The sequence below is a fragment of the Coregonus lavaretus genome, assembly GCF_964263955.1.
Source record: "Coregonus lavaretus genome assembly, chromosome: 9".
Taxonomy (NCBI): Eukaryota; Metazoa; Chordata; class Actinopteri; order Salmoniformes; family Salmonidae; genus Coregonus; species Coregonus lavaretus.
Window position 1 is genome coordinate 16,034,457 of NC_139996.1, and position 22,566 is coordinate 16,057,022.

The 22,566-nt window shown below is 46.1% G+C and overlaps 1 protein-coding gene across 2 annotated transcripts in view; it reads right to left on the minus strand.

Moving 5' to 3' along the window:
- Window positions 1–8,835: 8,835 nt before the first annotated feature.
- LOC311134658 (chromatin remodeling regulator CECR2-like) overlaps window positions 8,836–22,566 on the minus strand; it is a 41,691-nt gene continuing 27,960 nt past the window's right edge. Inside the window, exons 8-19 of one of the 2 annotated variants that reach the window (XM_084168405.1) lie at window positions 22,477–22,566; window positions 22,224–22,380; window positions 21,382–21,511; window positions 21,248–21,285; window positions 21,013–21,104; window positions 20,743–20,869; window positions 19,843–20,207; window positions 19,478–19,621; window positions 18,458–19,295; window positions 16,092–17,973; window positions 15,860–15,927; window positions 8,836–11,789 (exon numbers count right to left, since the gene is read on the minus strand). In XM_084168405.1, the coding sequence (XP_084024531.1) occupies window positions 15,879–15,927; window positions 16,092–17,973; window positions 18,458–19,295; window positions 19,478–19,621; window positions 19,843–20,207; window positions 20,743–20,869; window positions 21,013–21,104; window positions 21,248–21,285; window positions 21,382–21,511; window positions 22,224–22,380; window positions 22,477–22,566 (3,912 nt within the window). In that variant the 3' untranslated portion in view covers window positions 8,836–11,789; window positions 15,860–15,878. Of the gene's footprint in view, window positions 11,790–15,859; window positions 15,928–16,091; window positions 17,974–18,457; window positions 19,296–19,477; window positions 19,625–19,842; window positions 20,208–20,742; window positions 20,870–21,012; window positions 21,105–21,247; window positions 21,286–21,381; window positions 21,512–22,223; window positions 22,381–22,476 lie in introns of both variants that reach the window. The other variant, XM_084168404.1, reaches the window with a different exon arrangement.

The following is a 22,566-nucleotide window of genomic DNA, read 5'->3' on the forward strand; positions in this document are numbered from 1 at the left end:
TGTCGTGCCCGCTTCACAACTGTCTTGGTGTGTTTGGAACATGATAGCTTGTTGGTGATGTGGACACCAAGGAACTTGAAGCTCTCAACCTGCTCCACTACAGCCCTGTCGATGAGAATGGGGGCGTGCTCAGTCCTTCTTTTCCTGTAGTCCACAATCACCTCCTTTGTCTTGATCACATTGAGGGAGAGGTTGTTATCCTGGCACCACACGGCCAGGTCTCTGACCTCCCTATACGCTGTCTCATCGTTGTCGGTGATCAGGCCTACCACTGTTGTATCGTCGGCAAACTTAATGATGGTGTTGGAGTCGTGCCTGGCCATGCAGTCATGGGTGAACAGGGAGTACAGGAGGGGACTGAGCACGCACCCCTGATGGGCCCCCGTGTTGAGTATCAGTGACAGATGTGTTGTTACCTACCCTTACCACCTGGGGGCGGCCCATCAGCAAGTCCAGGATCCAGTTGCAGAGGGAGGTGTTTAGTCCCATGGTCCTTAGCTTAGTGATGAGCTTTGAGGGCACTATGGTGTTGAACTCTGAGCTGTAGTCAATTAATAGCATTCTCACGTAGGTGTTCCTTTTGTCCAGGTGGGAAAAGGCAGTGTGGAGTGCAATAGAGATTGCATCATCTGTGGGATCATCTGTGAGTCCCGTGTAGCTCAGTTGGTAGAGCATGGCGATTGCAACGCCAGGGTTGTGGGTTCAATTCCCACAGGGGGCCAGTATAAAAAAAAAAAAAAATGTATGCACTAACTGTAAGTCGCTCTGGTTAAGAGCGTCTGCTAAATGACTAAAGTGAAAATGGATCTGTTGGGGCAGTATGCAAATTGAGTGGGTCTAGGGTTTCTCGGATAATGGTGTTGATGTGACACTGGAAAGCTGCTGTGTCTGATCCCATGTAGACCTCCTGCCATTGATCAAGGCACTTAGAACTGCACTGTTAGTCACAGGTTGTCAACATGTGGTCAACCCTCCATCTGGAGAGCTCCTGGGTGTGCAGGCTTGGATATTTCAACATTACAACCAAGTACTTTGGTCTTTATAAAATTATTCCATCATTCAATAAATCAGGGCTCAAATGGCTACTGTTTAATAAATAGGGGAATCCTAGCTTTCCAACGGGTGCAGATTTATTTAGGCTCTACAGTGCCAGTGGAAAGGCAACAAACTCGATAGAACTGCCAAAGGGGGTGGGGTTGCAATCTACTGTAGAGATAGCCTGCAGAGCTCTATCGTACTATCCAGGTCTGTGCCCAAACAGTTTGAGCTTCTACTTCTAAAAATCCACCTTTCCAGAAATAAGTCTCTCACTGTTGCCGCTTGCTACAGACCCCCCTCAGCCCCGAGCTGTGCTCTGGACACCATATGTGAACTGATTGCCCCCCATCTATCCTCAGAGTTCGTACTGCTTGGTGACCTAAACTGGGATATGCTTAACACCCCGGCCGTCCTACAATCTAAACTAGATGCCCTCAATCTCACAGAAATGATCAACAAACCTACCAGGTACAACCCTAAATCTGTAAATATGCGCACCCTCATAGATATCATCCTGACAAATTTACCCTCTAAATACACCTCCGCTGTCTTCAACCAGGATCTCATCGATCACTGCCTTATTGCCTGCGTCCGTAATGGGTCTGCGGTCAAACGACCACCCCTCATCACTGTCAAATGCTCCCTAAAACACTTCAGCGAGCAGGCCTTTCTAATTGACCTGGCCTGGGTATCCTGGATGGATATTGACCGGTGGAAATTTGTCCTTTGGTCTTGAGTCCAAATTTGCGATTTTTGGTTCCAACCGCCATGTCTTTGTGAGACGCGGTGTGGGTGAACGGATGATCTCTGCATGTGTATTTCCCACCGTAATGCATGGAGGAGGAGGTGTTATGGTGTGGGGGTGCTCTGCTGGTGACACTGTCTGTGATTTAATTAGAATTCAAGGCACACTTAACCAGCATGGCTACCACAGCATTCTGCAGCGATACGCGATCCAATCTGGTTTGGGCTTAATGGGACTATCATTTGTTTTTCAACAGGTCAATGACCCAACACACCTCCAGGCTGAGTGATGGAGTGCTGCATCAGATGACCTGGCCTCCACAATCCCCCGACCTGAACCAAATTGAGATGGTTTGGGATGAGTCGGACTGCATAGTGAAGGAAAAGCAGCTCAGCATATGTGGGAACTCCTTCAAGAATGTTGGAAAAGCATTCCAGGTGAAGCTCCCGAGTGGCGCAGTGGTCTAAGGCACTGCATCGCAGTGCTAGCTGTGCCACTAGAGATCCTGGTTCGAATCCAGGCTCTGTCCGGGAGACCCATGAGGTGGCGCACAATTGTCCCAGGGTAGGGGAGGGAATGGCCGGCAGTTGGTAGAGCATGGTGTTTGCAACGCCAGGGTTGTGGGTTCGATTCCCACGGGGGGCCAGTATGAAAAAAATATATATAATAATGTATGCACTCAGTAACTGTAAGTTGCTCTGGATAAGAGCTTCTGCTAAATGACTAAAATGTAAGCTGGTTGAGAGAATGCCAAGAGTGTGCAAAGCTGTCATCAAGGTAGGGTGGCTACTTTGAAGAATCTCAAATATAAAATGTATTTTGATTTGTTTAACACTTTTTTGGTTACTAAATGATTCCATATGTGTTATTTCATAGTTTTGATGTCTTCACTATTATTCAAATTATTCTAAATAGTAAAAAGAAAGAAAAACCCTTGAATGAGTAGGTGTCTAAACTTTTGACTGGTACAAAATATATATTTTTTTTCTTCTGATTTTCCAGTGGGTGCTGCAGCACCCTCAGCACCCCACTTCCTGTGGCTATGACTGAAGGGTCATTCCGATAATGGCTGATATGTATTTGTTTAATTGATTGATCATATTTAAAAGTGTGCTTTCATGAATTACATTAACAACAATTATGAAACTCATTTCCCAATGCAAATAGTCCGGGTGACCATTTCATTAATTGTTCAGCAGTCTTATGGCAGAGAGAACAGTCTATAACTTGGGTGACTGGAGTCTTTAGGTCCTGGACGGCAGGAAGCTTGGCCCCAGTGATGTACTGGGCCGTACGCACTACCCTCTGTAGCGCCTTATGGTCGGATGCCGAGCAGTTGCCATACCAGGCGGTGATGCAACCCGTCAGGATGCTTTCGATGGTGCAGCTGTATAACTTTTTGAGGATCTGGAACCCATGCCAAATCTTTTCAAAAGGTGTTGTTGTGCCCTCTTCACGACTGTCTTGGTGTGTTTGGACCATGATAGTTTGTTGGTGATGTGGACACCAAGGAACTTGAAACTCTAGACCCGCTCCACTACAGCCCCGTCGATGTGAATGGGGGCGTGTTCGGCCCTCTTTTTCCTGTAGTCCACGATCAGCTCCTTTGTCTTGCTCACGTTGAGGGAGAGGTTGTTGTCCTGGCACCACACTGCCATGTCTCTGAAAGCCTCCCTATACGCTGTCTCATCGTTGTCGGTGATCAGGCCTACCACTGTTGTGTCGTCAGCAAACTTAATGACGGTGTTGGAGTCGTGCTTGGCCACGCAGTCGTGGGTAAACAGGGAGTACAGTACCTTATTACCATCTTTTCGGCGTGTATCCCAAAAGCTTATTCTTTCTCCATTTATTTTCCCCATAGGAATGGCTGAACGAACCAGAGGTAACTCATTTCGTTGTTTGTTTTATGAGCAAAAAATATATTTTATTTGGAACGGCAAGCCAGACAAAATTAAATGGGCCTTATATATATAATGAATATGAATTCGGAGGGCAGAAATTATTAATATTCAAGTATTAGACCTCTCACTATGGCTTCAGTCATACAAACGTTATTCTTAAATCTGAACTGGTTCTCTAGCAGATTAGTATGAATGTCTCACCCCAGGTTCAAGAATTGCCTTTATCACTTTATTCAGATTACAACCTCTCTCTTTCGGTTATTTATAGTCATAGAAAGTTGGTTGCAATTTCAGTTTAATCCACCAGAAAAGACAGAACAAAATATTATAACAATTATTATGGTTAAACTAAAATATACTAATTGATAAAATACCAATATCTTTGGAATTAAAAAAAAAAGTATAATCTTTGTAAATGACATCATAATTAGGACTGGTGGAGTATACCAGTTTAATCTAAGGACCAAAAAATGGACAGCTGTGCCTTAAAGATAGCAAAATAGTTGAGAAGAGATTTTCGATGTACTGATTCCATGGCACATGGTTTATGAAGTGATACACAAAACGATTCAAAACAGAGTTTTTCAAATTAAATTATTATACAAAATTCTTGCAACAAATAGAATGTTATATATATGGGGGATACAACCATCCCAGCAGATTTTGCTGCGAAGAGACAAAATCATTAGATCATTTGTTTTGGTACTGTCCATATGTAGCTTGTTTTTGGTCGCAGGTTCAGGAATTACTGAAGAATTGCAACATTTACTTGGAGCTAACTCTACAAATAGCACTACAGGGTGATTTAAAAAGTCATAGTCAATCGATCAATAATATAATAATACTCTTAACAAAAATGTTTCTTTAATTTACAAATGTCTTGTTAACAAACTATAGTTTTGGCAAGTCTGTTAGGACATCTAATTTGTGCATGACACAAGTAATTTGTTTACAGACAGATTATTTCACTTATAATTCACTGTATCACAATTCCAGTGGGTCAGAAGTTTACATCCACTATGTTGACAGTGCCTTTAAACAGTTTGGAAAATTCCAGAAAATGATGTCATGGCTTTAGAAGCTTCTGATAGGCTAATTGACATCATTTGAGTCAATTGGAGGTGTACCTGTGGATTTATTTCAAGGCCTACCTTCAAACTCAGTGCCTCTTTGCTTGACATCACGGGAAAATCAAAAGAAATCAGACAAGACCTCAGAATTTTTTTTTAGACTTCCACAAGTCTGGTTCATCCTTGGGAGCAATTTCCAAATGCCTGAAGGTACCACGTTCATCTGTACAAACAATAATACGCAAGTACAAACACCATGGGACCACGCAGCTGTCATACCGCTCAGGAAGGAGACGCGTTCTGTCTCCTAGAGATGAACGTACTTTGGTGCGAAAAATGGCAAATCAATCCCAGAACAGCAAAGGACCTTGTGAAGATGCTGGAGGAAACAGGTACAAAATAATCTATATCCACAGTAAAACAAGTCCTATATCGAGATAACCTGAAAGGCCACTCAGCAAGGAAGAAGCCACTGCTCCAAAACCGGCATAAAAAAAACCAGACTACGGTTTGCAACTGCACATGGGGACATAGATTGTAATTTTTTGAGAAATGTTCTCTGGTCTGATATATAACTGTTTGGCCATAATGACCATCGTCATGTTTGGAGGAAAAAGAGGGTTACTTGCAAGCCGAAGAACACCATCCCAACCGTGAAGCACGGGGGTGGCAGCATCATGATGTGGAGGGACTGGTGCACTTCACAAAATAGATGGCATCATGAGGAAGGAAAATTATGTGGATATATTGAAGCAACATCTCAAGACATCAGTCAGGAAGTTAAAGCTTGGTCGCAAATAAGTCTTCCAAGCATACTTCCAAAGTTGTGGCAAAATGGCTTAAGGACAACAAAGTCAAGGTATTGGAGTGGCCATCACAAAGCCCTGACCTCAATCCTATAGAAAATGTGTGGGCAGAACTGAAAAAGCGTGTGCGAGCAAGGAGGCCTACAAACCTGACTCAGTTACACCAGCTCTGTCAGGAGGAATGGGCCAAAATTCACCCAACTTATTGTGGGAAGCTTGTGGAAGGCTACCCGAAACATTTGACCCAGTTAAACAATTTAAAGGCAATGCTACCAAATACTAATTGATTGTATGTAAACTTCTGACCCACTGGGAATGTGATGAAATAAATAAAAGCTGAAATAAATCATTCTCTCTCTACTATCATTCTGACATTTCACATTCTTAAAATAAAGTGGTGATCCTAACTGATGTAAGACAGGGCATTTTTACTAGGAATTGTGAAAAACTGAGTTTAAATGTATTTGGCTAAGGTGTATGTAAACTTCGACTTCAACTGTGTGTGTATATATATATATATATACACACACACACATACATACATACATACATACATACATACATACATACATACATACACACATACACACACACACACACACACACTGCTCAAAAAAATTAAGGGAACACTTAAACACAATGTAACTCCAAGTCAATCACACTTCTGTGAAATCAAACTGTCCACTTAGGAAGCAACACTGATTGACAATACATTTCACATGCTGTTGTGCAAATGGAATAGACAACAGGTGGAAATTATAGGCAATTAGCAAGACACCCCCAATAAAGGACTGGTTTTGCAGGTGGTGACCACAGACCACTTCTCAGTTCCTATGCTTCCTGGCTGATGTTTTGGTCACTTTTCAATGCTGGCGGTGCTTTCACTCTAGTGGTGGCATGAGACGGAGTCTACAACCCACACAAGTGGCTCAGGTAGTGCAGCTCATCCAGGATGGCACATCAATGCGAGCTGTGGCAAGAAGGTTTACTGTGTCTGTCAGCGTAGTGTCCAGAGCATGGAGGCGCTACCAGGAGACAGGCCAGTACATCAGGAGACATGGAGGAGGCCGTAGGAGGGCAACAACCCAGCAGCAGGACTGCTACCTCCGCCTTTGTGCAAGGAGGAGCAGGAGGAATACTGCCAGAGCCCTGCAAAATGACCTCCAGCAGGCCACAAATGTGCATGTGTCTGCTCAAACGGTCCGAAACAGACTCCATGAGGGTGGTATGAGGGCCCGACGTCCACAGGTGGGGGTTGTGCTTACAGCCCAACACCGTGCAGGACGTTTGGCAAATTCGCCACTGGCGCCCTGTGCTCTTCACAGATGAAAGCAGGTTCACACTGAGCACGTGACAGAGTCTGGAGACGCCGTGGAGAACGTTCTGCTGCCTGCAACATCCTCCAGCATGACCGGTTTGGTGGTGGGTCAGTCATGGTATAGGGTGGCATTTCTTTGGGGGGCCGCACAGACCTCCATGTGCTCGCCAGTTGCATCCAAAGAACACCATACCTACTGTGAAGCATGGGGGTGGAAACATCATGCTTTGGGGCTGTTTTTCTGCAAAGGTACCAGGACGACTGATCCGTGTAAAGGAAAGAATGAATGGGGCCATGTATCGTGAGATTTTGAGTGAAAACCTCCTTCCATCAGCAAAGGCATTGAAGATGAAACGTGGCTGGGTCTTTCAGCATGACAATGATCCCAAACACACCGCCCGGGCAACGAAGGAGTGGCTTCGTAAGATGCATTTCAAGGTCCTGGAGTGGCCTAGCCAGTCTCCAGATCTCAACCCCATAGAAAATCTTTGGAGGGAGTTGAAAGTCTGTTGCCCAGCAACAGCCCCAAAACATCACTGCTCTAGAGGAGATCTGCATGGAGGAATGGGCCAAAATACCAGCAACAGTGTGTGAAAACCTTGTGAAGACTTACAGAAAACATTTGACCCGTGTCATTGCCAACAAAGGGTATATAAAAGTATTGAGAAACTTTTGTTATTGACCAAATACTTATTTTCCACCATAATTTGCAAATAAATTAATAAAAAATCCTACAATGTGATTTTCTGGAGAAAAAAAATCTCATTTTGTCTGTCATAGTTGACGTGTACCTATGATGAAAATTACAGGCCTCTCATCTTTTTAAGTGGGAGAACTTGCACAATTGGTGGCTGACTAAATACTTTTTTTCCCCACTGTACATTTCTCAACTGAAAAATCAGCGAACTGCACTATTTTCCAATATCCAATATCATGCGATGTGCCAAGCAGGTATACTGACAGGTGCATAGGCTATGGATAGGCCATTTCTTCAATGCTGTCCAGTGTAGGCCTACATACAGGTTCCATGCTAGTGGCTAATGCCACTTCCGGACGTTCCGCACAGCATTCAGACCAATTATGCTGATGCTATGCATTGGCCAATGAGAGGCTTTGAAGCCACCGGTCGGCCATATTGGCACTCCCCAGAAGAAGCAGTCCTCCATAGCAGGGTTTGCCAAACTCGGTCCTGGCACCCCCCGTGTGCACATTTTGATTTTTGCCCTAGCGCTACACAGCTAATTAAAATAACCAACTCAACAAGCTTTGATTATTTGAATCAGTTGTGTAGCGCTATCGAGTTTGGGAAACCCTGGTTTAGCTCACATAATTTCAAATGATGCATTAAGGTGTCTGTAATAGAATAAACATGGCAAAAACAAAAATGTAGACATTTCTATAGCTTCCAAAATGTTTTATTTTACAATAGTGGGTGAGTGCCAAGATGGAGGCCCGGTGGCTTCAAAACAGCGACCCATCAGTCATCTAGCGTATACATAAAGTCATTGGTTCAGACTATAGACATTAAAACCAGGTTCAGACCATTGGTAAACCGACTGCTGCAACCTGATTGGCTGAACGCGATACGCAACATCCGGAAGAATCATTAGCCACTAGCATGGCGGTGGAAGATTGTGTTTTATTAAGACCGTACACAATTTCCCCTAAACCTGCGGGCCATTACATTTAGTTGAGGACGGACACCTTTGCAGCCTGAATGAAGGATGTTTTATGTATGAGCCAGACGCCGGAGGACCCAAGTGGATCACCGGCTAGGCAGATTACAGTTGGACGTCAGATGACAAACAACGTAAGGAATAATAGCTCCATCTGGCAGACAGTTGGGCAGCTCCTTGACATTAACATTCCTTTAAAAGGCCTAAGCATCTATCAGTGACATCACCCAACCCCCAGCTCTCCCTCCCGTACCAAAGAAAAGAGAGAACAAGCAACATACTTAAATTCAGGAAAAGTTATTTATTCTAAGAAATGTACAGTATAGAAAATACGTCGGTCCATTTCCAAAATAATCTATGTCAGTCAGAAAATAACTTGTAAACATCACATAAAAATGGAACATACGGGGCCTTTTTGATGCCGCCATGCTACAGAGGTAAATGTCTACTGCTTAAAACAACCAGACATCACATTTATATTAAAAACAAGTCAAAAAATGTACAAATGTAAAAGAGCAAATAAATATGATTCACATTTAATCAAATCTAGACGTTTTACTAGTGCAGACAAACTGGATGACAGCAGAGAAGAGGAGTGAAGGGAGTGGCATACAGACTTCCATGTCTTGTGCAGTCTACACAATCAGAGACAACAAAGCTGCGTAACAGTATCACCACCTCACAGACCATTTACAACTACTGTCCTTCATACATGGACAGCGCAAGTGAACACACTACCTCCGAGAAGACCTCATCTAGCTAGTACTAAAAATGAAAATTCCCTAGTAAGTAAAACGGCAATACATCCTTGTACAGTATTGTGGGACAAATCTCGTCTCACAGCTAGTATTTTCCTATATTCATCAATCCTTGAGCACATTTCCTTTTAATGCCATAGATGTCTATCAATGAGCGCACTACGCTGCCAGCTCGATGCTGCCTAACACATCCAATAGAAGCACAGGGCTCAGGTTGTCTAGACTCACCTGACTGGCAGGAAGGCATGCAATCTATACAGCTGGTGAGACAAAATCATATATAAAAGAGCCCTTTTCTGTCGACCTCAGACAGATGCCCATTCATTCACCAAACCCCCGGGTGACACAAGTAACCTTACAATCAAAGGTCCCATGGATGGGAAAATTATACATAGTCATGAGATTTTGTAGCAGTGGTAGTATAAGGCCATTTGTGTGCTGGGGTCTGAGTGAGTGAATGGAGGGACTTCGTGGATGCCAGTGGACTGGCTATGAGGTAGATTCATTTGTTGTCATCGCTTTACCTGTGGGGCTCACAGGTGCAACATGGATTTAATAAGATGGGGAAGACTTTAATTCACAAAAATAATTTTTTGATAGACGTCACTCGCCGATGCATGGTGGCAATGACAAGAGCGACAATATTAAAATGAACAGACATTTTGTTTTACCCCAAACAGAAATCAAATGGGTTGGCAGTGAACAAGACTGCCATTGTCACAGAGGACTGAAAATAAACACAGAATCTTGCAAAAAACAATATTGGTTTATCAGTCATCACATAAAATGAGGTTGATTAATTTGTCACTATTCCAGTCATTTTCATGTGGTGCTTCTCCTTCAAATAATTCATTAAAATACCCGTATAGAACTGTACACCCTGAGGACATATTAAGTTCATTGAATTGGGGAGGAGGAAGCACTGACGTGAAGAAATAATCATGCATGGGTGTGATTGTGGATAAAATATATTTACCATTCCGAATAGAATAAACTCACCACATAAAAAGGAGCTACAATAGGACTACCATTTTAAGTGACATTTTTCACCTGTATGGAATGCAATACATGACATTGAAACAAATAAAAATAATTGGTCTGTAAGGATGACATGAATATATAAAAACTTAGCATACATCAATTGTTGATTCTAACTCATGTTCACCTTGTGTGTATGTGCATATGCCAACCAGCTGGGCACATGGAAGTGTGGCGAACCAACCCACAGAAATCCCCAGTTTGAGACAAAGGTCAACTACAGTGAAGAGTTATACTTAATATATATTCATATATACATGGTAACAAGCACCAACAAAGAATCCAAGGCCACTAAATCCAGTATGTATAGACTATCCCTAGTGCATAGCAGAGAAGGCTCTCTGCAGGTCTATGAAATCAAAGACATTCTCATAGTGAAGGCAGTTTTGAAGGATGCATAAAATTACACCGGAACAACAAAAAATAAGCTGTGTTTTTGTCGAGGTGGAAATGGACAGATCACCTGGACAGAAAGCTCCACTTTCCAGGACAGTTTCCATTTCCGACAGGCAATCCTCAATCGTCTTCTGTCCCTTCACGTGGCGGGGCTCCTGTGCTGTACATCTATCTACATATATCGAACTCATTCACACATACATTCAACAGGAAGGAAACAAAGGCAACTGCAAGGCCTGTGTGTGTCTGTCCACAGGGTTCTGATGACAGCTTCTCTACAGTCTCAAAGTACCTCCTTTTCCTACACCTGAGTTGAAAAACATTTGGAGAAGAAAACTAAACAAAACCACAAGGTAACACCAGTGCTCTCCTCTTATCACCAGCTCCTTTTGTCCATAGAGAGGCTCTGAGAGGACCGGGCTGGAGGTCCACAGAGAGCTATAGACAGGGTGGAGAGCCTTCTCCAGACAAACCCAGTGTGAGATAAATAATTTATAAAGGTCAAATAGAGCACCACAATCAGACCATGTCAATAGGCCACTTAAAGCCTGCGTTTACACAGGCAGCCCAATTCTGAGTCCAACCAGCATGCAGACAGAGGAGCAGGGTCTCCAGATGTTCTTGCTGGCTGGGCCTAGAGGGAGGGACCAGCTGTACACAAAGTCTGAACTTAACTGGAAGTCCACAGGCATGAAGACAGACAGGGCCATGTCTCTGCAAAGGCAGTCTCAGTGAGGGTTCCACACAAAGCAGACAGACATCCCCAGAGGCAAAGAACTCATTCCCTAAAGAGATTCTCAAATAAATATGTCTCCCTTGTCTGCACACTGCACATTTCCTGTCCAATGCAGTGGGAGCCCTACTTACTGGTGCCCTCTGACACAGACAGAACCACTCCGCAGCAGAGAACATCATGGTTCCAACAGCACAGTCACTTTTAAAGTCTTATGACAGGAGAGACACAAGCAAGCACACAGGTTGTCGTCATGGATGATATGCAGGCACTGCTTTGTGTGAAGGTTTTTGTTGCTTTTGTCCTTTACCTGAATTGTGGAGAAAATGAATGAAACAAGAATATCAAATCATTGAAACTAGGGCTGTGGCGGTCATGACATTTTGTCAGCCGGTGATTTTCAAGCAAATAACTGCCGGTCTCACGGTTATTGACCATAAATTAACCAACACATTTAGTATTTCCTGGCTTCCACGCAGTCTACAAGCCACTGATACAGACCTTTGGAACATCTACATTTAAAAAAGTCTAATAAATCTATTTAATACACCATGACAATAAATCCATTATTTATTTTAGACAGGTCTAAAGAAACATATGAAGAAAATGTAGTATATTTCAGAAGAACAGAATAACATAATGAGTTGTCCTTATGTTAGGTCCTGATCTGGCTATACCAATGGCTGTGGGCTACACTAGTTCATTTAGCAGACAACATTTGCTTTGAATTCCGTGGCATTATTTTATAGTACAAAGAATACAATTGAACAAAGCTGAATAAAATAGAAAGGATATATTCTCCAAACGATTTGAGGCAGTGCACACATGCGGCTATTCGGTGTTGAGCGGTTAACAAAGAAACAGGTCCTCCAACATGCTTAAATTTAGTTATTTATGCAACTTTAGTTGTGATACAAACAGACTATATGTTTTTTGATTTTTTATACATTCGAAGGCTGCATGATGAGACTAATAATGATATGAAAAAAGTTGCATGAAAGGCATGAGCTCTGCTTAGTTTTTTGCACAGGCTGCACACACTTAATCAGTCTCCCATTCACAATTTGACAAGTACTTGATAATGCCTCGAATTTCCTGGCTGCATCCCCTTTGTGTGGCCGTAATGCACCCAAAAAAAAAAATCCATGCCTTTTGCGGCCAGTGGCCGTTGTGTCCTTGGGCAGAATATAATAATGATAATTCCCTTCTCCCGGCTGCATGCTTCGAAGCACCTCTCACTCACATGGCTCTCTCAGATGTCTCAATTCTTATTAGCCAATGCCCGTCACGTGATCGGGTCCTTCTCACAGGCTACAAGTGAAGACACATCGGGGACGCAACTGCGCGCGTCCTTATCAAATTCTGAGGCGCATATTGAAGATGTTGGAAGAACTGTCCACATTTACTTTCCGTCAGCCAACAAGATGAGTAGGCCTAACGAACAGCAAAAGCACTAGCCTATGTCAATCTACTATCCCCCATAGTACAAAATTTGACCTATTCTATTGGTCAATTTGTCCTTCTGTGCGAGAAATAAATATTCCAAACATAGACTGGGACAGTTGAGGGATGTGATTGATCCTAAATTAATACAACCACTAGCATCAAAAAAACTTTCAAAAGCAATGAAGCTGATGCAACAGATCAGAACATTAAGCTTAAATGTTGATAAGCTATTAGGCTATTTCTTCACATTATAAGCGCAGCAATGCGCACACGGCAGTAGGCTACAAAAGTGAATGTTCCAAAATGCATTCAATTAGCGGGAAAACACCATTCTCAAAAGTGACCGCAAATGCGATTATGCATGTAATGCTTTATTATAAAGGTGCATTTTTATGGTGAAAATGATCTTCCCCAAACTTGAAACGTACTCGCAGCTTATGCATGCCAGTTAGCCTCTACAGTGGTTGTAAAGCAGATTCATGTGCTTAATTTTAAGAAGCTATATTTGGCCACTTTAGTTGTGATACAAACCTTATCAAAACATATAGGCCTATGGGCTAGGCGACATGAGGTGTGCAACTATGATTTGAAAAAGTCACAAAAGAAAAAGCATGCACTGTTTCTTGCCTTAAACTGGGCATCATCCACAAGTTATAGGCTAATAGTCACCCATCAGACTGTTCTTGATTTAATCTCGTCTTTACATACAGTGGGGGAAAAAAGTATTTAGTCAGCCACCAATTGTGCATGTTCTCCCACTTAAAAAGATGAGAGGCCTGTAATTTTCATCATAAGTACACGTCAACTATGACAGACAAATTGAGAAGGAAAAAAATCCAGAAAATCACATTGTAGGATTTTTAATGAATTTATTTGCAAATTATGGTGGAAAATAAGTATTTGGTCACCTACAAACAAGCAAGATTTCTGGCTCTCACAGACCTGTAACTTCTTCTTTAAGAGGCTCCTCTGTCCTCCACTCGTTACCTGTATTAATGCCACCTGTTTGAACTTGTTATCAGTATAAAAGACACCTGTCCACAACCTCAAACAGTCACACTCCAAACTCCACTATGGCCAAGACCAAAGAGCTGTCAAAGGACACCAGAAACAAAATTGTAGACCTGCACCAGGCTGGGAAGACTGAATCTGCAATAGGTAAGCAGCTTGGTTTGAAGAAATCAACTGTGGGAGCAATTATTAGGAAATGGAAGACATACAAGACCACTGATAATCTCCCTCGATCTGGGGCTCCACGCAAGATCTCACCCCGTGGGGTCAAAATAATCGAAAGAGCGGTGAGCAAAAATCCCAGAACCACACAGGGGGACCTAGTGAATGACCTGCAGAGAGCTGGGACCAAAGTAACAAAGCCTACCATCAGTAACACACTACGCCGCCAGGGACTCAAATCCTGCAGTGCCAGACGTGTCCCCCTGCTTAAGCCAGTACATGTCCAGGCCCATCTGAAGTTTGCTAGAGTGCATTTTGATGATCCAGAAGAGGATTGGGAGAATGTCATGTGGTCAGATGAAACCAAAATAGAACTTTTTGGTAAAAACTCAACTCGTCGTGTTTGGAGGACAAAGAATGCTGAGTTGCATCCAAAGAACACCATACCTACTGTGAAGCATGGGGGTGGAAACATCATGCTTTGGGGCTGTTTTTCTGCAAAGGGACCAGGACGACTGATCCGTGTAAAGGAAAGAATGAATGGGGCCATGTATCGTGAGATTTTGAGTGAAAACCTCCTTCCATCAGCAAGGGCATTGAAGATGAAACGTGGCTGGGTCTTTCAGCATGACAATGATCCCAAACACACCGCCCGGGCAACGAAGGAGTGGCTTCGTAAGAAGCATTTCAAGGTCCTGGAGTGGCCTAGCCAGTCTCCAGATCTCAACCCCATAGAAAATCTTTGGAGGGAGTTGAAAGTCTGTGTTGCCCAGCGACAGCCCCAAAACATCACTGCTCTAGAGGAGATCTGCATGGAGGAATGGGCCAAAATACCAGCAACAGTGTGTGAAAACTTACAGAAAACGTTTGACCTGTGTCATTGCCAACAAAGGGTATATAACAAAGTATTGAGAAACTTTTGTTATTGACCAAATACTTATTTTCCACCATAATTTGCAAATAAATTCATTAAAAATCCTACAATGTGATTTTCTTTTCTCATTTTGTCTGTCATAGTTGATGTGTACCTATGATGAAAATTACAGGCCTCTCATCTTTTTAAGTGGGAGAACTTGCACAATTAGTGGCTGACTAAATACTTTTTTCCCCCACTGTATACTAAATAATATGTGTGTGAAATTTGTTTTGATTTAGAATGGACCATTATCATGCACATTTCGAAACAGGGGCAGGGTAAAAAAAGACATGTCATCTATGCACTTAAATAGCGATTGGAGGACGCTTTTCCCGTGGTTCATATTCATGCCAGCCAGGTAGGCTATACTCCTGTTGTAAAGCGAAGCAATGTGCTTAATATTAGGAATGTTGAAAAATAAATATAGTAGGCTAGCCTATAGAAAGCTGATGGGATCCTCCTCTTTTTAAGAGGCCATCAAAACTCACAATTGCATAGCCTATTGAAATGATGCGCAACATGAGCTCATGGGCTCTCATGATTAGATTTTAGATTACATTGATGTCAGAGTGAGAGGGACAATAGAGTGCTGAGTACCAGGCAGTTAGCACGTTTGGTAGGCTACTAATGACCATCAGCAGCATCAGAGCTTGGAGAAGCCTAGTTACCGTGACTAAACAGTCATGTGGAATTTGACTGCAGTCATGACTCGTGACCGCCGGTGTGGCAGTAATACGGTCACCGTAGCAGCCCTAATTGAAACATGACATGTGATTTACTGAAATATGACTGGGATTCGGAAATATTGATTGGTGATAGTTCTACACCCTCAAATAGTCACTTACCCTGCTCCCACAGAGTTGCTCAAACTCCCAGTTTACTGCTGGGACCACTGGGAGACATCATCTGCTGCCTACAAGATTACATAAGATTTTTTTTTTAAATCAATAACCTCTTTTCAGTATGTATTTATGTATTTATGTATTTTTAGCAGGGAGTCCCATTGAGACCGAAGCCCTGCAAGGGAGCCTTGCACATGAACGAACAGTAAGAATCTCCAGTGTAGCTCTTTCTTACCCTGGGTGAAGGAAGTGTTCAGGAACCAGGCCTCTCTGCTGGACCATCATGCCTTGGAAGTGGCCTTCAGCCTGGGGGTGTCTGTAAATGGCCATGCGGGTCTGTCCCGGGTGAAAGGGCAGGTGCTGGGGCCGCTGCAGGGCCTCCATGAGGTGGGGGTGGGGTCTCTGGGGAGTGTAGTGTCCACTAGGGTAGCTGGGCTGGCTAGGGTACGGAGGCCGAGACATTATGTGGGGGGGCGGGGCCCCGCCCTGCTGCATCCCAGGATGCACTGCTCGGGGGTCGTACAGGAAGTTGGCCACTTGAGGCGGGGGCTGGCCACTCCGGCGGCGTGCGGCAGCGTTGTGGCTGTCCAGGTCCAGGATCTCTTTGGGGCTCTCTGGCCGCTCTGAGCTCTCCTCCTCCCGAGCATGCTGAGGCTTCATTGGGCTGCTCTCCTTCTCCACAGCGCCTCCATGGGGGCCCTCGGGCAGGAGACTTGGGGACATCAGGCTGCCCCCGGAGCCCTCAGAGCCCAGGGGGGAGCCCATGCTGCTACCCTCCTTCAGGCGCCCATTGACCTTGGCACTGGTTGCAGGCAAGTAGGTGTTAGAGGGCATGGGGTGGCGAGGCTGGTATTGCTGCTGCCTGTGCCACTCCTCAGGGGGGTAGCCCCCCTGGCTGTTGCCCTGGGGCTGGGGGTAGAAGTGTTGCTGCTGGTACTGGGGGTACATGTTTGTGTGGCCCTGGAGATGCTGCTGCTGGGCCATGTGGTATGGATAGGCAGCTCCTTGCTGGTGGTAGGTGGGGTAGCCGGCAGGGTTATGGTGGGGGTTCATGGTCTGGGCAATAGCTTGGTTTGGGTAAGGCTGCCGATTTGAAGGGGGCATGGGCCTGCCCATAGGTTGACCATAGTGTGGATGTGTTGGGCTGCCCATGGCTCCAGTCTCCTGGCCCGGAGAGTGGGGAGGCATGGCTGGGATGTGACCAGGTACTGGTCCCCTTGGCCCTGGCCTGCCCTGGTTACCCAACTGTGTCTGTTGCGCCTTGGGACTGAACGACTGTTGTTTATAGATGCCGTTGGGAGGTCCAGACTTCATCATGCTGGGGTTACCAGAGCTGCCTCCAGAGTCCCTTCTGCTAGTGGGCTCGCTGGGCCTCTGGTCTCCATGGTCGGCTGGGCTGGGCTGGGGAGGCAGCTGGGACACAGGGTGGCTGGGGGGCAGGGAGGTGAAAGGGGCTGGCTGTGGTGGACCAGGGCCAGGCTGGGCCCCTTGGGGGGCGCTCTTTGGCATTCCATGCATGGGGCTTGGCTGTGGACCACGTTGAAGGGGATTCTGAGCCACATGTGGAGGTGTGTTCTGAGGGTTTCGCAGTTTTTTTTTTTTTGATCCTTGCTGTGGGACATTCTGACTGATATGTTGAGGGATGTTTTGTTGCTGAGCATTCTGGATCATGTGTTGATGGGCGTTCTGAGGGTGAGGGGCATTCTCTGGGATTTGCTGAGGGGGGATCTGGGTAATATGCTGTGGAGCATTCTGGGAGTGCGGAGAGTTCTGGGAGTGAGGTGAATTGTGGGGGTGTGGAGGAGGAACAATAGAAGGGATGTTCTGTTGAGGAGAAGTCTGGCTGACTGACTGTCCTCTTCTCTCCACCTCCTGGTTGCCGGTTGTCTCTGAGCTCTTTGGGTGTCCCGGACCAGACGCAGCCTGCTCCCCTGTCCCGCTACCCCTCTCCTGTGATCTGCCCCAGTTTGGAGCAGAGGGGCTCTGCATGCCCCCAGTGGGGCAACTGGGAGGCTCTGTGGGACTGGGGAATGAGGGGTGCTTCTGTTCAGACTGGACGGGGGTTACCCGCGTTCCTGCATGATTTTTATTGGTCGTTTTGGGATCTGATGTGGACCCTGTTAGGACAGAGAATATAGAGGAAGGTTGTTACAGTGAACACAAAGGATCCATTTGTAGAACATCTGAGTGTATGCCTCTACAGACGGAGAACATGTCCTATTACTTTTCATGGCACACTATAAATTATAGTCACAAAATTAACACCATCTTTTATCATATTTGTTTGTGAAAAATGTTAGGTTTGTCCTTTTATATCAAAACATCTTCTTGCTAGTGTAGCTGCAGTGTGATGACATGTCATCTCTCAGTTCCACCCTCAAAGCAAGTCGCAAGACTTCATTGAACTGATGAATATTTAATTAGTCACTTACTGTGAAAAATTATTACCATCCCATTGCAAAGAAATGAGGGGAGAGGGTTTGCTTATGAAATATAGTCCTGACATTTTTTTAAATTAATTTTTTAGAGGTAGATGAGGATCCAGGTTGATTTTCATAAAGCTTAGAGGGAGAGTTGTAAAGCAGAGAAGATCATTCCTACCTTTGGGCTGCATGTCTGTGTGATGGGCAGGCTGGCTATCTGGGCCGTCGTCTCTGGCAGGACGCAGCAGCTGAATTTCAGGGGGAGGTGGGTGCTGCGAGGGCTGAGCTTGAGCTGGGGAGCTGCCAACTCCCTGTGAGGGCTGCTGCTGAAAGTTGCCCATGTGCTGGCGAGAGGAGCCAGCAGGGAGTCCGGTGGAGGAGGCAGACAGCTGCTGCAGGGCAATCATCTCTGGGCTTTCCAGCATAGAGGCCAGACGCTGCATGGAGTCCTGATGAGGTATGGGTGGCCGCAGGGCCATGGGCCCCGAGGAGCTGCTGATGCCACTGGGCATCCTGTACAGGCTGTTGGGGGGTGGGGGGTACCCTCCAGGGCCACCAGGCTGCTCTGGCCAGGGTTTGGGGCCCATGGGACGTGGACCCCCATGGAAATAGGGGTGCTGCTGGTGGTTGGCCATATTCTGCTCCTGCATCCCAGGTCCGCTGGGCCTCTGCTGGCCTTGGTGGTTCATCCCTGACCACATGTTAGGAGGCATGCCCATGCCTGGACGGAAGGCTGGGTAGTTGTGTTGTGGAGGGAGGTCAGGCCCGGGGTAGCGGTTCCCTCCGGGGTGCATGAGGTGGCCGTCGGTGCGCTGGCGGGAAGGGTACATGTTGCCTTCCGACGTGGGGGTGCAGAGGCCCCCAGACTGGAGGGCCACAGGGCGGGGGCCCAGTGAGGGGCCGTGGGTGGGACCCATGTAGGGGTGCTGCTGCTGCTGGTGCTGGGGATGGAGATGCCGGCCATCAGGCCCCACCTGGTATCTAGGGCCAATGTGGTGACCGTCCCCCAGGTGTGGCTGGAATACAAGGACGTCTATCAGTATGTCTGCATAGCAGCAAATATAACCAACTGTGACAGATCAGAAACACACAAAACATTGTTCAGCTTGAGCACACTGTGTGAGCAGAGCAGATAACTGGATAGTTCCTCATCAGATCTGTGAAAACTCCTTGGGATTGTTTTCTTAGCTGATCTCACCTGCATGTTGTAATGTTGAGGCATGTGGTGAGCATTGGGGTCTCCAGGATGGGGCATGTGTCCCTGTCCAGGGTGAGGGTAGGCGTAGCGGGGGTCCATGGCCATCCTCTGGCCATACATGAGTGGACCATGGGGACGCTGGAGCTGCTGCAGAATGGATGGCAGTTCAATATCGCATGTCTAAAATGTCATGCAGTTATCTGTCCTCACCTAAAACGACCCTTTTAACTCTGTTTTTCTCTTCATTCATTACCAACTCTCACTAAAGCAGTAAAACACTATATCCTATGTGAAATATTGTTTTGACATGCAAGGCCTCCCTTTAAGCCTAAAGAACAGAAAATCAAAGCAGAGTTCCTAGCTACCTGCTGTGCTAGGTGGTAAAGATTCCCAGGGTGGGGTTGTCCATGGGGCATGCCTTGGGGGTGTCTGTTGGCCCAGTGGGGGGGAAGGGCAGGCTGGGCCGCCTTGTTCCCCTCCTCCTCCATGGCGGTGCTGCCCTTGCCCCCTGGATGTGTCCGTTTGCGCGAGGCATGCTCAGTGGCTCGGCTCAAGCGTTCTGGCCCCGCCTGTTTGGGGCCTTTGCTCCGCCTCTTCTCCTTGCGGTCTCTCTCACGGTCCTCACCGCTCACGTGGAACTCCTCGTCCGTGTCACCGTCCTCTGACGGCAAGTGCTTGAGCAGCGCTCGGCTGAAACAGCGCTCCAGGGACTCCGCCATGATGCTGTACTCTGAAGAAAAACACAGACAGGCACACAGGGCTCATTCACCTGGCCAATTAAACACAGACACACACACACAAATATCAGAGTATCCTCTGCATGCCATCGCTAAGACACACCCCAGCGTTGGCCGGCAGGCTGACCAGGCCAGAGGGCCGTGGTGTGGTTGACCCCTGGCCCCCGTGCCTCTCCCTGGGGAGAGCATTCAGACATATGGCTCCAGACAGGGGGTTTAGCTAGGGGCTGGAATGTCTCTCTGGCAGGCAGGCAGGCAGGGCACTGCAGGGCATGGTGCAGTCGAGCACAGCTCAATCACTCCCCATTCATCACTGTCAAATCTGTCAGGGCCAGAGCCACATAACAGCCCAACTCTCCCCCAAAATTCTCTACTCTACTTAGTCAAATTTATCTATTTCATATTCATAAATCAAGTCCAAAGTCAATCCCAAAAATCATTTTTCACATGCTAGAGGCATTTGAGGGACATCATGCATCTGACTAAAAAGCATGAGGTTAAGCTCAAGATTAAGAGGTGTGTCTTTACCACTGTCTTCCCCATTGTACTCAATGCAGTTCTCAAACATGAGCTTCACGTCGGACACAAACTCGTCCTTGGCAATGTACTCCCCTTCATTCAGCTTCCTCTCGATGGTGGATAGGTCCATCGGAGTCTGAGGAGAAATCAGGGTTAACAAGAATTGCTACTTGTGGAATGGATGACATCAAATTACAATGTGAAATAACTCATAACCGAGGCATCTAACCTTCATTTGACAAAGTCTGGACCAGTCTTTTTCACTGTGAGTTCGCTCACCTGAATGATCTCATTATAGTTGGGGGCATAGGATTCATCCACAGGCTCCAAGAAGGGCCAGGAGTCTTTGTGGGCTTTCAGGGCCTCCAACACTGTGGAGAACAGTTGGAGTCAGAACAGAGGAAACATCCTGGCTCACTGTCCAGAAAAATCTGCAGCAGGTCGATATGCTTTGCACATGCAGATATGATACAATGATGATTGCATAGATGACAGAGCATATTCATTACTTCACCTTTGTACAACGCTGTATAATCATCATCAATTTCATAGCTGCAATAAAAGATAGAACATTTTCAAAACAAATCCACACAGGTTACTCTCCATAAATGATCAGTACTCTAGTGTTGAGTAGTAGTGTGCTCTTACAATGCTTTCGTCCTGCGGGCGCGTCGGATGGGTGAGTGGGGCTCCAGGTGCAGCAGTTCGGGGGGCAGGTCCTTCCCCTGGGATATCAACCAGGCCTTCTCCTCACGCAGCTTCCGCCGCCGCGCTCGCTCTGGGGGACACAACAGAACACAGGAACCACAATGAATTACACACAACAGCATGAGGAATAGTGTGCTAACGCTAGTGGTACTTCCTAGTCTCTTCTTACAGATTCAAGGGCACCTGTTGCCCATCCGGCCATCTGCTGGTTCGCAGAGTCAATAAAAACCAGGCCGAACATCACGAGAGACTGAAGGAGTTCAGAGAAGAGTGATTCATCAACCATCTTTTTGCAGGCATAGCTGATCAAAAGACGAAACAGAGAGGAGCACATATCGCTTTATCTTTCAACATGAAAGGCCGCCCCCTGCTGTGCGGATTAAAAGATGTTGGAGGGTTGAGGCTCCGATCCACCCGAGACCAAGCAGCCCAACCCAGCCGGTCCTGCTGTTCATCTATAATACATTCATGAGGGTTGTTCACCAGTTAATTAACCCTTGACAGATGACATCAGACGGAGGAAGAGACTCCTGTGATTCAAAGGGCTCAACATTCCCACTCACAGCCCAATGCAGCGCAATATACAGATGAAGGATCTTCAAATCAAATCACATTTTATTTGTCACATACGTGTTTAGCAGATGTTATTGCAGGTGTAGCGAAATGCTTGTGCTTCTAGAGTTTGGCTGTCCTTTAGAATCCATCATGTCTTTGATCCCGGAGTTTGTAAGTGTAAGACCCTGAGCCTCACCCAGTCTACCCCTCCCAGCTCCACTACTCACCCTCCACAGCTTTGACTCTCTCCAGCTCCTCTCTCTGGCGCTCCTCCTGCAGCAGCATCTCCTCCTCTCGTCTCTGCTCCGCCAGCAGGGCCTGCCTGTCCATGTCCATATCCCTCTGTTTCTGCTGCTCCACGTCGGCTATGGCCTGCAGCGTGTCCTGGACACACACAGGAAACTATCAGTCCACTGGGTCTCACAGGAGACGGGACATACACTAAGAACCATCTATACACACACACACAGCTAGTCTCACCTCCTCCTCTTGGCTCATGCGTTTCTCAGAGAGCCGGTAAGAGCTGCGTACTGGGGTTGGGTCCAGCAGCCTCTGCTTCTGCTCATTCTC